Source organism: Bombus terrestris, chromosome 9 (genome assembly GCF_910591885.1).
Source record: "Bombus terrestris chromosome 9, iyBomTerr1.2, whole genome shotgun sequence".
Taxonomy (NCBI): Eukaryota; Metazoa; Arthropoda; class Insecta; order Hymenoptera; family Apidae; genus Bombus; species Bombus terrestris.
Window position 1 is genome coordinate 12,229,683 of NC_063277.1, and position 13,322 is coordinate 12,243,004.

The following is a 13,322-nucleotide window of genomic DNA, read 5'->3' on the forward strand; positions in this document are numbered from 1 at the left end:
TACTTTTAACAACTATTTTAATTACTCTACAGAAATATAAAACAGACAGTAGATTATATCCAAGACTATTTTATTTGTCCCAAATTAAACCAATACTACTTACTTATGCTATGAACGAAAATAAAAAAGAAAAAGTGAAAGACAAATAATATCTGATATTCCATAACAATAATTATTCTTCAAAAATTACCGTACACCATCGCCGCTCGTTTGCCTCGTTTCTCAACTGCGAAACCCTCCAAAATTTGATTTTTCTATTGTATTAAAAAAAAAAAAGAAATTCTTAAAATTAAATCTGCTTCCGAAAAACAAATTTCAATGAATCGTCTCTGTTGGTTGTATGAAAAGACGTTGGGAGCTCTTTGCCGACGGATGAGTTGTCCGGAGCCTCGAGTTCGACAGCGGCCGCGGGAGCAGGTGTGTCCATCATCGGCGGCGTTGTCAGCGGGACAACGAACCAGGTCAGCTCTGACAAGGATCAATCGGTGTCCACGTCGTCCGTCGTTACACCAGCGCCGACCCCCAAGTCCAGCCAGCCGGCGAGCACCGCCTCGGCGGCAACGCCGACATCGACACCGCCGACCTCAACCCCGGTACCTGGAGGCCTCGTTGTCGAAAGGAGCCCCTCCGCCGTCAGCGACGCCTCCAAGAGTGGCTCTGACATGGTGGTAAGTCTCTTCCTTTCGTTCTTTTCTCATTTTACATTCATTTGTCTCGTTTACACTTTATAGCAGCCTATAGTACATACAGGGTGTTTCATAACTTGTGAAACCTATTTCAGGAGTAGATAGAGAACACAAAAGCAATGAGAAAAATTCGTTCCATTTGACGTTGTAGTTCAAAGTTATAGCCATTTTTGTGTTGCAATAATCCGCGATGGCTGAGCTTCATAGTAGGTCGAAATGATACCCTCGGATTGCACGTAGGAATGAGCCAGGTTTTGTGAGAAAGAAACGAGCAGAGAACATTTCGAAATAATATAATAACAAAAACGAACATTTGAACACAAGTCTGTTCTTCTTACACGCATATCAGAAACTGTTCTCCATTTTTCTTTTTTCATTCGCATCGCGGCATCGGCATCTGAAAAATGCTTTACACCTTTGCCATGGTTATATTCCATTCCTATATATATGCAAGCTTGCAGTCGTCACGTCAGAGAATTTCGCAATCTTTCAAAAATTCCAGGTGCACATCGAGTAATAAAGACCGATGGGTAGCCTCTGTGAAGGTAGACAGGTGTGGATTATTAAAATACGAAAGTGACCATAACTTTAAAAGTGGACCCCGCATGTTATGAAACACTGTGTATATGTTTACGTATTTTTCAACTTCACAGCTTGGAAGAGGACTGGGCTGATATATTTCTCGTTGTTTGCCGTACGGCTCTTAGAGCATAACACGTATATTTTCTCTTATATTAAATGGTAAAAATTAAACATATATTTACGTAATGTTAATTATAACTATGAGGTGCAATCAAATGGAAATTGGACTGAATTTATAAAAATTTTATTAAGAAATCACTTTAAATTTTACTTCCGTACTCCTCAAAATAATCTCTTGCTGTATCGATATGGCTGATCGAATCGACTGTGTCATGCTCCAAATGATCATGAAAAATCACTTCCCTCAACCGCATTAAACGCCTGTTGCGATTCAACTTGTATCTTTTTCACACTGTCGAGACGCCGTCCCTTGAGTTTCAATTTCGTTTTTGGAAATAGATAGAAGTCACAAAGGCTTAAATCTAAAAACTAGTTACTCGTACTCACTAGATCTCACCCCCTACGAGTTCTTTCCATTTCCACGAACGAAATTGAAACTCTGTGCTCTAATTTGTCTCGCAAGCGCTCCTCTCCGAAGAACGGACGCTTTTCGCAGATTGGGAAAATGATTTCCAATGGTACGAAAGTCAAATTTAGATTGGACCATTAATGATACTTATAAAATACTCAATAAATAAATTAATAAATATTTATAAAATCAGTTCAGTTTCTTTTTGATAGTATCTCGCATACCTATTACGCTATACTTAACGTAATACTATCACATATCTAGTACCCTTGACTTACAATTAGTTCCGTAGCTACATCCTTACGCTTTTTTCTCTGAAACTCTTCACCAGCTTACTGCCGCTTCACTTATCCCACCTTCTATCATATCTTTTTCTTTTAAAATGTAACAGTCATTTAATGAATGTTTTAAGATGCTTACCTCTTAACTACATAAAATACATTTTCTTTTTTCCTGTTCCAACCAGCAACGATTTCCCTTCTTTACACTTTCGCATCTTACGATTAGCCTCTGACTGCCTGCTATTCCTTCCTATTTTAGATATTCCGCTTTGTCCGCTATTCTTATGTATTTGTACTATTATTATATTTATATATTCTACTATTGTATTTGACATTTCATAGTTTATCTTGTCGCGCTTCACCTTGCAACTCTTTCCATCAGCCTTTTTCCATCGCAACTTCAATTATATCAACTTCTTTACTTTTACTTGCTTTACTTTTTAACATATTCGCCTATTTTTTAATTATTTTATTATTTAGGGTTTATTACACGATTCGTCGTTGGGTTGAGAATCTTCTCACGAGTGAAATAGCGAGAAGAAAAATATGATATATATATATATATATATATATATATATATATATATATATATATATATATATATATATATTTAGTAGCGTAAAGAATTAGGACTTTTAAAGCCAGTTAGTAGTTACGTAGATAGGAATCTCTTAAATGGAATTTAACTTTCCTAGATAGATAATGTCATTTTACGACATAGCGGTGTATAAAATGTTTGAAAATGTTGTTATTTTATGTTTTTGATGGACTATATTTGTTTTACGAATTAATGTACATACGTTATTGTAGGCATTGGCACTATACTGAAGATGTTGGATTTTTCTTTTCTTTTTTCTTTTTTTTTTTCTAGCAGCCAAGCTATGTTCAAAAGTTAATGCATGGAAATTTTTATGGGAGGAAACGTTTTATTTGAATGCGTGTAATACAGTTGTTATAAGCGAAAGTTTTATGAACGAACTCCGAATACATATTACGGACGAAACTTTTTAACGCAATAACCGAGATATCTATAATCGCTTTATAGGAAAATTGGTAAATGGTGAGCAATCAGGTTGCTGGCTAGTTTGTTTTCATGTTGGCAGACCGTTAGTAGTTTTAACTAACTATTCGTGGTATACAGAGTTTAACTTTGTTTGTAATTTCACCATAGATGTTATGCGAATAAGCTAAAATTTATGGTAGAAATGATGTACAGAGAGTAGTATAATTTATGGCAAACCTGAAATAAGGAATTCTCGAAAATTGCTTCTTTCTTAACCCTCTGTTCTTCTTCATAAATAAACACAAACGTTGAAATCAACCTTCTTTTAATCACGACTGTTTGATAATGGGAATTAGTCACCTGCGAAAGTCTTCGTGCACTTTACAAAAAGACAATTTTTACCAAATTAAATTTCACTAGAAAGTTTGACATTCTACATGAAGACAGCTAAGAATTATCTTATTATCATTTTAAAATAATCGTTTTAACATATTAAGAAATAAGTATGTTATTATACCAGATGATAGCGTACACGCTTTATCCAAATATAAATAGCTGTTCCCTTCTACTCTTAAAGATACGATCCAAAAATAATTTTGCGTGCACCATAAAATCTTGCTTGAAACTTTCCTCCAAACAACAAATATTTTCACACGTAATTCCACCGAAAGATTACAATGGACCACCCTGTGCATACAAAGTTACCACAGATTTCAAGATATACATAGAATTCATGAGATTGGAAATGCAATGGAGGAGAAATGGCCTTGACCCACCAATACGTTTGATCTGCACTTTGGTCCTCGTTTCTGCTGCTATTATCACCATATTCCTGTTATCGATATTTCCAGCACCGTTGCACTCACTACTACTATCGCTCTTCCTGCTTCTACTTCAATCCCTCTGCTATTACTATCACTCTAACCCCAATCGTGTATCAACGAAAGGGTTTATCGCGGTCATGGTATCAGTTAATCCTCGCACTATCACGCCGGAAGATTTAGTCGATCATTAAAGCTCACGAGTAACTCACAACCGGTTAGGTGAAACGAGCTGTAATGGAGAAAACGACATATCTTCCACATAGACCTTGCATATAGACCTTGCACATAGAAGGTCTTATTATTAATATTATACCTTGCGCACGCTTCTAAATTTCTTGAATTCACGTTCACGCTAAGGGTAACCGGTTGTCTGCTATTAAAGTGGTCCGTTTTAAATACTTGCGCTTTGCGTTGTTTAAACTCTTCTTCCGTATAACTGTTTCATTAATAGACAACCGTGGAAATTTTATTGCATGCCTGTTACGTATCTGGTATAATGGAAAGACAGGATTTTAAACTAGAAGACTATCAAATTTGAAATTGTAGGTTTTAATGTTCTTCTTTCTTGGACGATTAAGAACGTATATTTTGGTAAAATTGATATTGATTTTTCGTAATAGAGCGTAGATTTTTATGCAAATTGATATTTTTATGGACGAAATTAATGAGATGAGACTTGAATAGAGACTTGTTTTATATGTTTGAAATTATAACGACCACTCCACTTTGGATATGTTGTATTTCTTCTGTATTATGTGCATTATATGCGCTTCTATTTTACACGAGATAATAGTACGTTGATCGAATTAACCGATACCGCGAAGATGATTAATCACGGGGCTAATGTTGCGTAGTCAATAAAAAAGATCATTCAGAAAGAAGAATCTCGATGTTAGGGATAATGGTACATTGATCGTACTAAAACGACAGTCTATATAAAGTGTCCTGCTCAAAGGCGACTTTTATGAAGCGGGAAAAAATCGAAAATTGAGAAATGAAATCTCGTAGTTAATGTGAAACGGAGATGAGACAGTCAAACAAATTTTTATATTTCTTAAAATACTTACATAAAATTTTCGCGTTAGCTGGTGTAAATTTGTATTCAGAATTTCCTTTTCCTTTGATATGACTATTTAGTGGTTTCGCATAGAAATACCCTCGTTTAAAAGCTGACATCGAGTAAGTGGCCAATATCGGAGAGATAGTCATTGCTAGCGATCGAATCGAATTATCCCGAGCGAGATTACGAGGGATAAAGAAAGTTGGTTGCAGTTAAAGGGTTGGAATAATAAATGCGATGCATGCGTTAGAAACAGGGATTTTCCACTCAAATAAAAATTGTAAATTGATCTTGGTTTTTAGGATTTACATGTTTTAAAAAACTAAATAAATTTTTCCCTTCCTGCATCGTGTAGTATTTAATCTCCGGAATTAATAAAATGAAATAAAAACTAATTTCAGTTAATCATTCTAGTTCATGGAGTTTATTGCCTATATTTAATATGAAATTTACATCTTTCAGAAAGTGAAATAATTTTACTTTTCAATTCACGCTGTTTACGATTTAAAAACTGTACAATTAACTAAAAAAACAATGAAAGTAAAAATAGGATATTTATTCTATTGCACAGGATTTATCATCATGTTCTACATAAGATTTATATCCTTTGAAAAAAAATACCATTTACTATTAAAATTCTGTGATCAAAGCTCATGGTGGCTCGTTATGCAGCAAATTAGGAGAACTTTGTAGCTAAGAGCATAGAAGAGTACTTCCTAATTAAGTATTTATTTTACGTATTCGTCCATCGTCTATTTCATCCCTATACCAAGAGAGAATGAACAAAAGTTCTTAAAGGACTTGAGAATATAAGTAATTTTAACGCTGGAAAAGTGACGCGAAGGCTTAATGACGTGGAAATCCCTGCCGTATGGACGGCAACAAGCGTTATTACAACCAAATTACGATGGATCGATATTTCTTTCTACGCGCGACAGGATTCATTTGTTACGATATCGATGAATTAATGTAAATTACATCGAGATTGCGGGCGGCTCGTTACATCGATTCTCGTTTACCGGAAGCGGCACACCGGTGCACGTAAGTGGGGTGTTGCAGTTAATTACGTCATTCGGGTTGTTTTTAGAAAAAAAAAGCAAAATTATTTCTTCCCCTTATGTTGATAATAGATGCACGAAAATAAATATGCTAAGAAGATAGAAATCTTTTGGAAGCATATTAATTTCGAATTGAAATACGACAATGTATAACTGCGTATGTGAACATCTTAGAAGAAAATGAAGAACTCCAGCAAGTTTCTGTAAATTTCTTCCAACTCTTCTTGCAACTCGGCAAAGATACGTGTTTTCTATAAATTTATTTATCGCAAGGATATGACACAAATAATCGTACGTTGCACGGAAATTCTTAAAAAATAATATCCGTGAAAGTGTCGTTTCTTGTTTACATTTCAATTTATGGAGTTCGTTAATATGGTTCTTGAGTAGGTTACACGTACACGTATAAAACAGAGTTAGATCCGCATAATATGTAATAAAATATACGATTTTGAATATGCAGCTGCAATCGCTGAAAAGTGTAGCAAAAAAGTATAATGTACGCCATTCTGCGAGAAGATATTCGTTTCGAAGAAATTCGAGAGAAGTAACTGTGGGGAAATATTTTTCTTCTGCGATATTTTTACTCGGAAACCATTCGAGTCGTTCGTGAAATATTTTCCAGTATTTTCATCAAACATTCGGTAATTTAATATTCGTTCGTGTCATTAAATATAATATACGTATAAATCCCACTAATTTGCTAATTTTGAAAATGTATAAAGGATAAAGGGAATTTTGTATACACAGGTTATCTTCAGTGATGATATCTTTGTATTCTCAGGACACTAGTGGGCTGTATAGCGACTGAAACAGACGTGCTTTGATTAGCATTGGCAGATATCTGATAATCTCTTAATAGCATTACGATTAAACTGCTTTCGAGTATGTTTATCATGTATCGATATAATCACGTTGTTCTCGCGTACCTGGTAACCGAACGACAAACGTTTCCATGAAGCACGATTTAGCTCACTATGGATAAAAGCCTTGATTGTTCATGAGGAACCATAACTGTAATCGATTTCCGGTTTCTTCTTATTTTGATCCAGGAAATTAAGGAGATCAATAATTATAATATACATTCCTTTGTATCTGTCTATTGTTTAGAATTCCATTGTAAAAAGGATCTGAAACGATCGTTATGTCCATCGATCGTGTTAGAACCTCCATAAATTTCCGAGATCTTTCTCCTCTAAAAGAAACCAAATTGAGAAGGATGATCACGCTTAACATAAAGTATGCCATAAATCATATTAGCATGAAGAACAATGTCGGTCGTTAAAGTAAGTTTCGCTAATAATGCGAAACAATGAATATTTCTCCTAATAACGATAAATTGAATGTAAACGTAGGTAGAAGAAAATAAAGGGATCATTGTAATTTGGAAAAAGCGAGACATACTACTGCGAGTAGACGCGAGAAGTACGATAATGTATATTCCGAAATGATGGAAGACATTCGTCCAGAGCGGCTGCACGTTATTTTGCTACGCTTTTTACCTTCGTATCTCCCTCGAACAGATCTATCTTCCTGGGGAGTCAGTTTCGCAAGAGCTTTCTATTTTCTCCTCTTTCTACCAGCGCTGTTTTTTTTTTTTATCTCGCAAACGACATCCCGACCTTCTACCAGTTATGGCGTGAATCAATTCAAACGATTAAAATCGCTTTAGCATGATAAATAGAATATTCAATAATTTGACATTTAATTTATAGACAAAGATAATGCTATGTGGCTATGACTAAAGACTTCTTTGAATTGTGACAGTAGGATTTATTAGTTTGTTATCTTGCATAGTAGTTTTCTCAGTAATAAGATATTTAAATCGATAAGTTATACTAATTGTAGATTACATAGATTTCTTTTTCACAATTTTATAAATTTTCACGAAATTGGGTAATCAGATATAGCGTGTAATTTGTAAAATTTCATTTGTTTTATTATCAACTTGTTTTTGTTATACAAAAGAGTTTCTTATTACTACCATTCGTATTGTCTTGTATAATAACTTGTGATCTGTAGCATTTTAGAAATAATATTAGATGGATAGTGATGAAGAATTAACAAAAATATAATCACATTATGCAATCAGTTAAATTTTATAAAAAATTAACTTTTTCATCAATTTTACGTCTGAAATTTATTTCTAATGGAATTGATTGCATTGTACATTGAGAAAATTGATAGATAATTTTAAGTAACGAGAAAGTATCGATATCGATGTATCATCGATAGTATAAGGTAACAGAGGCTGAATAGAATCGAGGTATTTTTCTTCCAATTTCCTTGATTAGTGGTGTCATTTCTTTCGCGAAAGAAGTTTTATTTATTCACTGGCTGGTTGTTACCGTTTCATACTTGCTAATGAGGGAAATTTGTCGTTGTAAGTGTACTCGGTTTAATAAAACAGCGAAAGTTCTTGCTGTTGCGTAAGTAAACAGCAGATATAAACTGCTTGTAATTTTTCCCTGCTTCCCTTGCTCTCCTTGTGTTTCTCTGCATCTATTTTTATGTTTTATTCGTGTTCGTTTATTATATAATGTTTAGCATACCTTGAAGTTAAAATCTATACAGGTAAGTTTATTATTATCATCGCAATATTCTTACAGTATTAGCAGTATCTTATTTTTATTCCTATCTTTCTTATTCCATGAAAAACAGTCTCTTCGTTACTATTATTTTATTATCATTCATTAAATCGTTATGTGCAATCTAATTTTCACTCATAATCTCGTCGTACTCTCGAAAATACAAAAATCATCTACATTAACGCTATTATTTATTATCTCTCTACACGAAACGTATATCTCCGGTTTCATCGACTTCCTCGAAAATACAAAAGAATACGTCTCCTCTATTACAGTTATCCCGTACAGAACATAGTTCCTACTTCAGTTTCCCTGCCATTCACTAATACTGGCAGATACTCAATGATAGCAATCAAAAGTAACGATCCACGAACCAGAAAACTTGAATCCAATGGAATAAAAAAATTTTCCAAGTGAAACCACCAGATCCAAACGTGCAATACTTCACAAAACAGCCCATTCAAATGAGAAAATCAGCGAAAAAGTACTCGTCATGTTTGAAGACTCTTATAACTTCCAGACTAATGATATTTGGACCCATTTTTATTCAGACCATTTTTGCTCGTTTCGATGTGTACTACATCGACTGGCAAAAATATTTGAACGCTTATCATAGAAAACTTTGGCGTTCATATCGTGCGTGTTTTTAAACACATTGAAATTTCACGAGCACTGTAACGAAACACGACTGTCATGATTATATTGATCAAATTAAAAACCAAACTGAGTACGTATATAGAAGTTAGAAGATGTGTACTGCGAGTATATGTTTAGTCAAAAATTAGTATATCTACCATATGATTAGCCACCTGAAGCATATAATAAGTATTAAAAATATGATATCGTGTTATCGAGCTTTCTCACTGTACTTACTGACAGCAGGTCCTCGTAAAAGATTCCAGCCCATTTTCAACCCCACAGGGGTTAACGATATCCTCGTCGTCAATGGTATCATCCACGCGAACACCGGTTTGGCAAACACCGGCTGCGTGTAATGCCTGTGTCTGGCTCGAGTTTCGTCGTCGAAAGCTCAGCTCTCGACTTCGAGAAGGTCGGCGTCTTCTTCCTTGTGCTCCTTTGTGTCTCTCCCTCGAACGATGAAGGCCACGCGAAAGATGCCTCGCGTCGCGATAAAAACCCTTTCGATCGATCGGCCGTGTAATTGCCCCCGTTTGGATATATCTTTCGCGCTTCTGATTTTCTTCCGTAAGTTAGCTCTTTTCTTTTCCTTTTTTTTTTCTTCTCCGCTCGTTTCTTCTCGCTCGAGTCGTTTCACGGTGAGACCGATAAGACGATTGGAATGGAAATGAAGTTATCGTCGAGGTGTTCCAGCCATTTCGATGGAAATGGTCTCGTGATGACCGCCCTCCAGGGAATTCGTCGAACTTTCTTCGGTATTCGCGTTGATTGATGAAGTTTGATGAAGCTGAACTCTAAAGAACCGCGTGATTTTTCTTGGCGAGATGAAAGGGCTTCTGGGGAAGTTCTGGCTGGATTTTCTGGAGACATCCTTCGATTATGAGCTTTCGATTGTTACAGGCTCTGGTTCCTTCAGGATTCTTATCTATTGTTCGAAATTAGTCTTCTTTATGGGATCAAGGTATATCTATTGAACTATAGTCGCATATCTAGGAATTTACAAGTTTCGGGATTTCGAATTCGTAAGTTTAGAGATGTAAGAGTTTTCCTATGAGAGATATTATGAGACAATTTATCAATGTCGTACTGGTTTCCTCTGCTAAGTGAAATAATTGTTTTGTACCAATAGAAGAATCATTCCAATTCCTTTTTTAAATATCCATGGCATATCCGTGGCTAATCATATTTTTAATAAAGTTCAATTATTTGTAAAGGCTATGAATAGTTTGTATATTTAGGGGAAGAGATTGCTTTAGCACGTTAAATATTTCTATCTTTAATTTCATCAAATTAATAACGAAATTGTTTAATAACAACAAATATTAAACGAATATCGATGTCAAATTGCAAAAAGAATTGTTCCACAATATATACATTTTATTTTTCTTCGATCTATTTATTTTCCCAATTTTTTTGGTGAATTGACAGATTATTAATAAGTCGAACTTATAAATTATTATCGTGCAAACAATCTTTACAATTCTACAATTTCATATCGAATGAAACAATCACCTGGCTTACAGTTTCTAAAATTGTTAGACTTTGTGATAAACTCGTGCAACTCTTCTTGTTTAATTATTAGTAATTCAATTTTACGTTGCTAGTTTTGCTTGCTTTACAAAAATGTTTAGTGTTATTTATTTATTTAAACGAAGGATCATTGATACGGAGTAATCTGTAATTTTTTAATTTATAAATTTTACTGATATCAATCCAATCATAAACGAGAGAATCTTGATATTTTATTTTATAGTACTACTTTATTTCAGCGAAGGATCATTGACAAATAATAATCCGCAAATAATTTTTTTTTTAGTTCTATTGGTAATGTTAATCCAATTATACACAATAGGACCGTCGTATTTTATTTCATAATACTGTTTGACGAACGTGAAATGTATGTCAAAGAAAATTGTACAAATTCTCCGATAACTGGGATAAGAGTAATTTGCCGGAGACGTGAGTGGTGCTTAAACCGGAAGTAATTGGTCGGGGATCAATAAAGCCAGTTCTTCAGACTATTCTTCCAGCTGGCTATGGTTCGTTTTTCTCATGAAATTAAACCGAAAACTAGAATTCGGTTTAATAGAGTGCAAATAGGGAGGCTGTCGGGGTAACACGTGATTTTCTGCTCTGGTAACGCGCATGGCTCGCGTTTTTGCTCTACAAACACGAGGAAGATGGTCACTAATTACGATAGATCGTCTCATTACACGTCTTATTACGTCGTAGCTTTGTTTGCAGTGTAATTGGCCCTCCACTGGAATTTTAAATATTAAATACGACGAAGAATTCGTTCTCAACGAACCGAATAGTTCGATTAATTGAAGCAACAATTAGCGAAAGAAGCGTATAGTTTAATTTCAAGTTGTTTCTTTCGTGCATCTGATTCTTCCATATCTTAGAAATAACACATTTAAAGATATTTGCGTATTTTTGTATTTATTAAGGAAAAGTAGAGATATCTGGTTGTATTTATTGTTGTATTGTACAGTAAGTTACAAATAATTTGTACAATTTTATAAATTACAATTTATATGCTACCAACCCGTAGAAAAATAATTTAAAAAACCCATCATCTTTTCTGTAGCTTTTTTCTTACACGTAATTAGAAAAAGAAATAGGAAAGAGATTTTTCTTTGAGAAGAAATGTTCAGATTTGTCTAAATTGCAATGTTTCAAAAATCACACAACTTGAAGATTTTTCAAGTTTTCCACGCCACAAGACAGTCTCGTAAAATTACCAATGTCAATTCAAAAATGAATCACAATACTGTGTTTTAAAAAATGAATTTTCCCATACAAACTAATGTTTTATCAAGCATATGTCAATCACAAAGAACTAAAATTCTGACACGGATGCTTTCATCCATAATTTTATTAAATTACATCCTATCTGAAGCAAATAAGTATTTAATATTTTATATTATATTGTGTTAAGTGTTTTTGAGTGACAATGTTAGTGTACGATTATTACCAAACAACAACTCTATGCATTTAAAGACTAAATTGAACGAAGAAATGTATTCAGCCAGCTCGTTTATTTTCTCGAATATTAAAACGCTCAAGACAGAACAAGGTGTCGAAGCGTTTTGTAAGATGCTTCAGTTCTACTTTACACTTTCGATCGCATTTTCGACGGTTCAGTTGTTTGAAATCCTATAGACGAAACCCTTCTTTCTTTCGTGCTAAGTCGTCTTGAGCAGAACTTACGACACAGAAGAGTATAAAGTTCCTTTCGTTGAAGCCGTATCAGCAATTCTCGTTTCAGAATCACCTTCAATTATGATTCGTGATACACGAAGGACACAGCGAGAAAAGAAGAATCGACCGATGGAAGTTTGCTTGGGAAAAGGGAAAGAGAAAGATGGAAATGAAACGGAGCTCCGTACTTTGGTTGATAAGGTACCTTTAGGCGATAGAAAATCGAGCAAACTCGACGGAAAGTTGCTTTTCCAACCGATAGCTTCGGATTCAATTACCCCTGCCAGGCAAAATCGCGACGAATTTCCAAGCTGCTTACCCGTCGCCAATTCGTAATTGAAAAAAAACGAGCGCGATCGAACTTGCTTTAATCCTTGGCGCTCGTTTTGTCGATAACATGGTCGTACGGTTTCGTTTACGTTTGGAAAAGTGTACAGGATGATTCATCTAATCCGATTACCTCAAAGGAATCTGTATCTGAAAAAAGTTGGAAGGTGCGTTTCACTTTTATCCTGTAGCGAATCGCGAGTATAAAATCTCTTTGAAATATTTTCGATGCTCTTGTATTTTTTCATTCGATAACTTTAGCAAACTCCGCGTTGGAGGTTAAAGAAAAGAAGGGACTTTTCTGTCTTGTCGATTCTAAAGATACAAATCTTTTCGTATCATTTGGTATAATTTCGTAATTTTCAATTTGATTGCGTTAAAAAGGTTGAAAGTTAAAAGAAGAAGCCATTTTTCTGTTTTGCCAATTAGAAGAACCTTTTTACATCATTTGGTATAATTTTCTATCATTTCATATTCCACAAAGGTGAAGGGAATTTATGATGGAAAAATTAATATTTACGAGTCGTTGATATAATTTAT

At 34.5% G+C, this 13,322-nt stretch overlaps 1 protein-coding gene across 2 annotated transcripts in view; it reads left to right on the forward strand.

Moving 5' to 3' along the window:
- Window positions 1-13,322, forward strand: part of LOC100647267 — a 166,460-nt gene that overhangs the window by 65,960 nt on the left and 87,178 nt on the right. For both annotated transcript variants that reach the window (XM_012311732.3, XM_048408870.1), the window contains exon 7: window positions 349-668. In XM_012311732.3, the coding sequence (XP_012167122.2) occupies window positions 349-668 (320 nt within the window). The remainder of the gene's footprint in view (window positions 1-348; window positions 669-13,322) is intronic.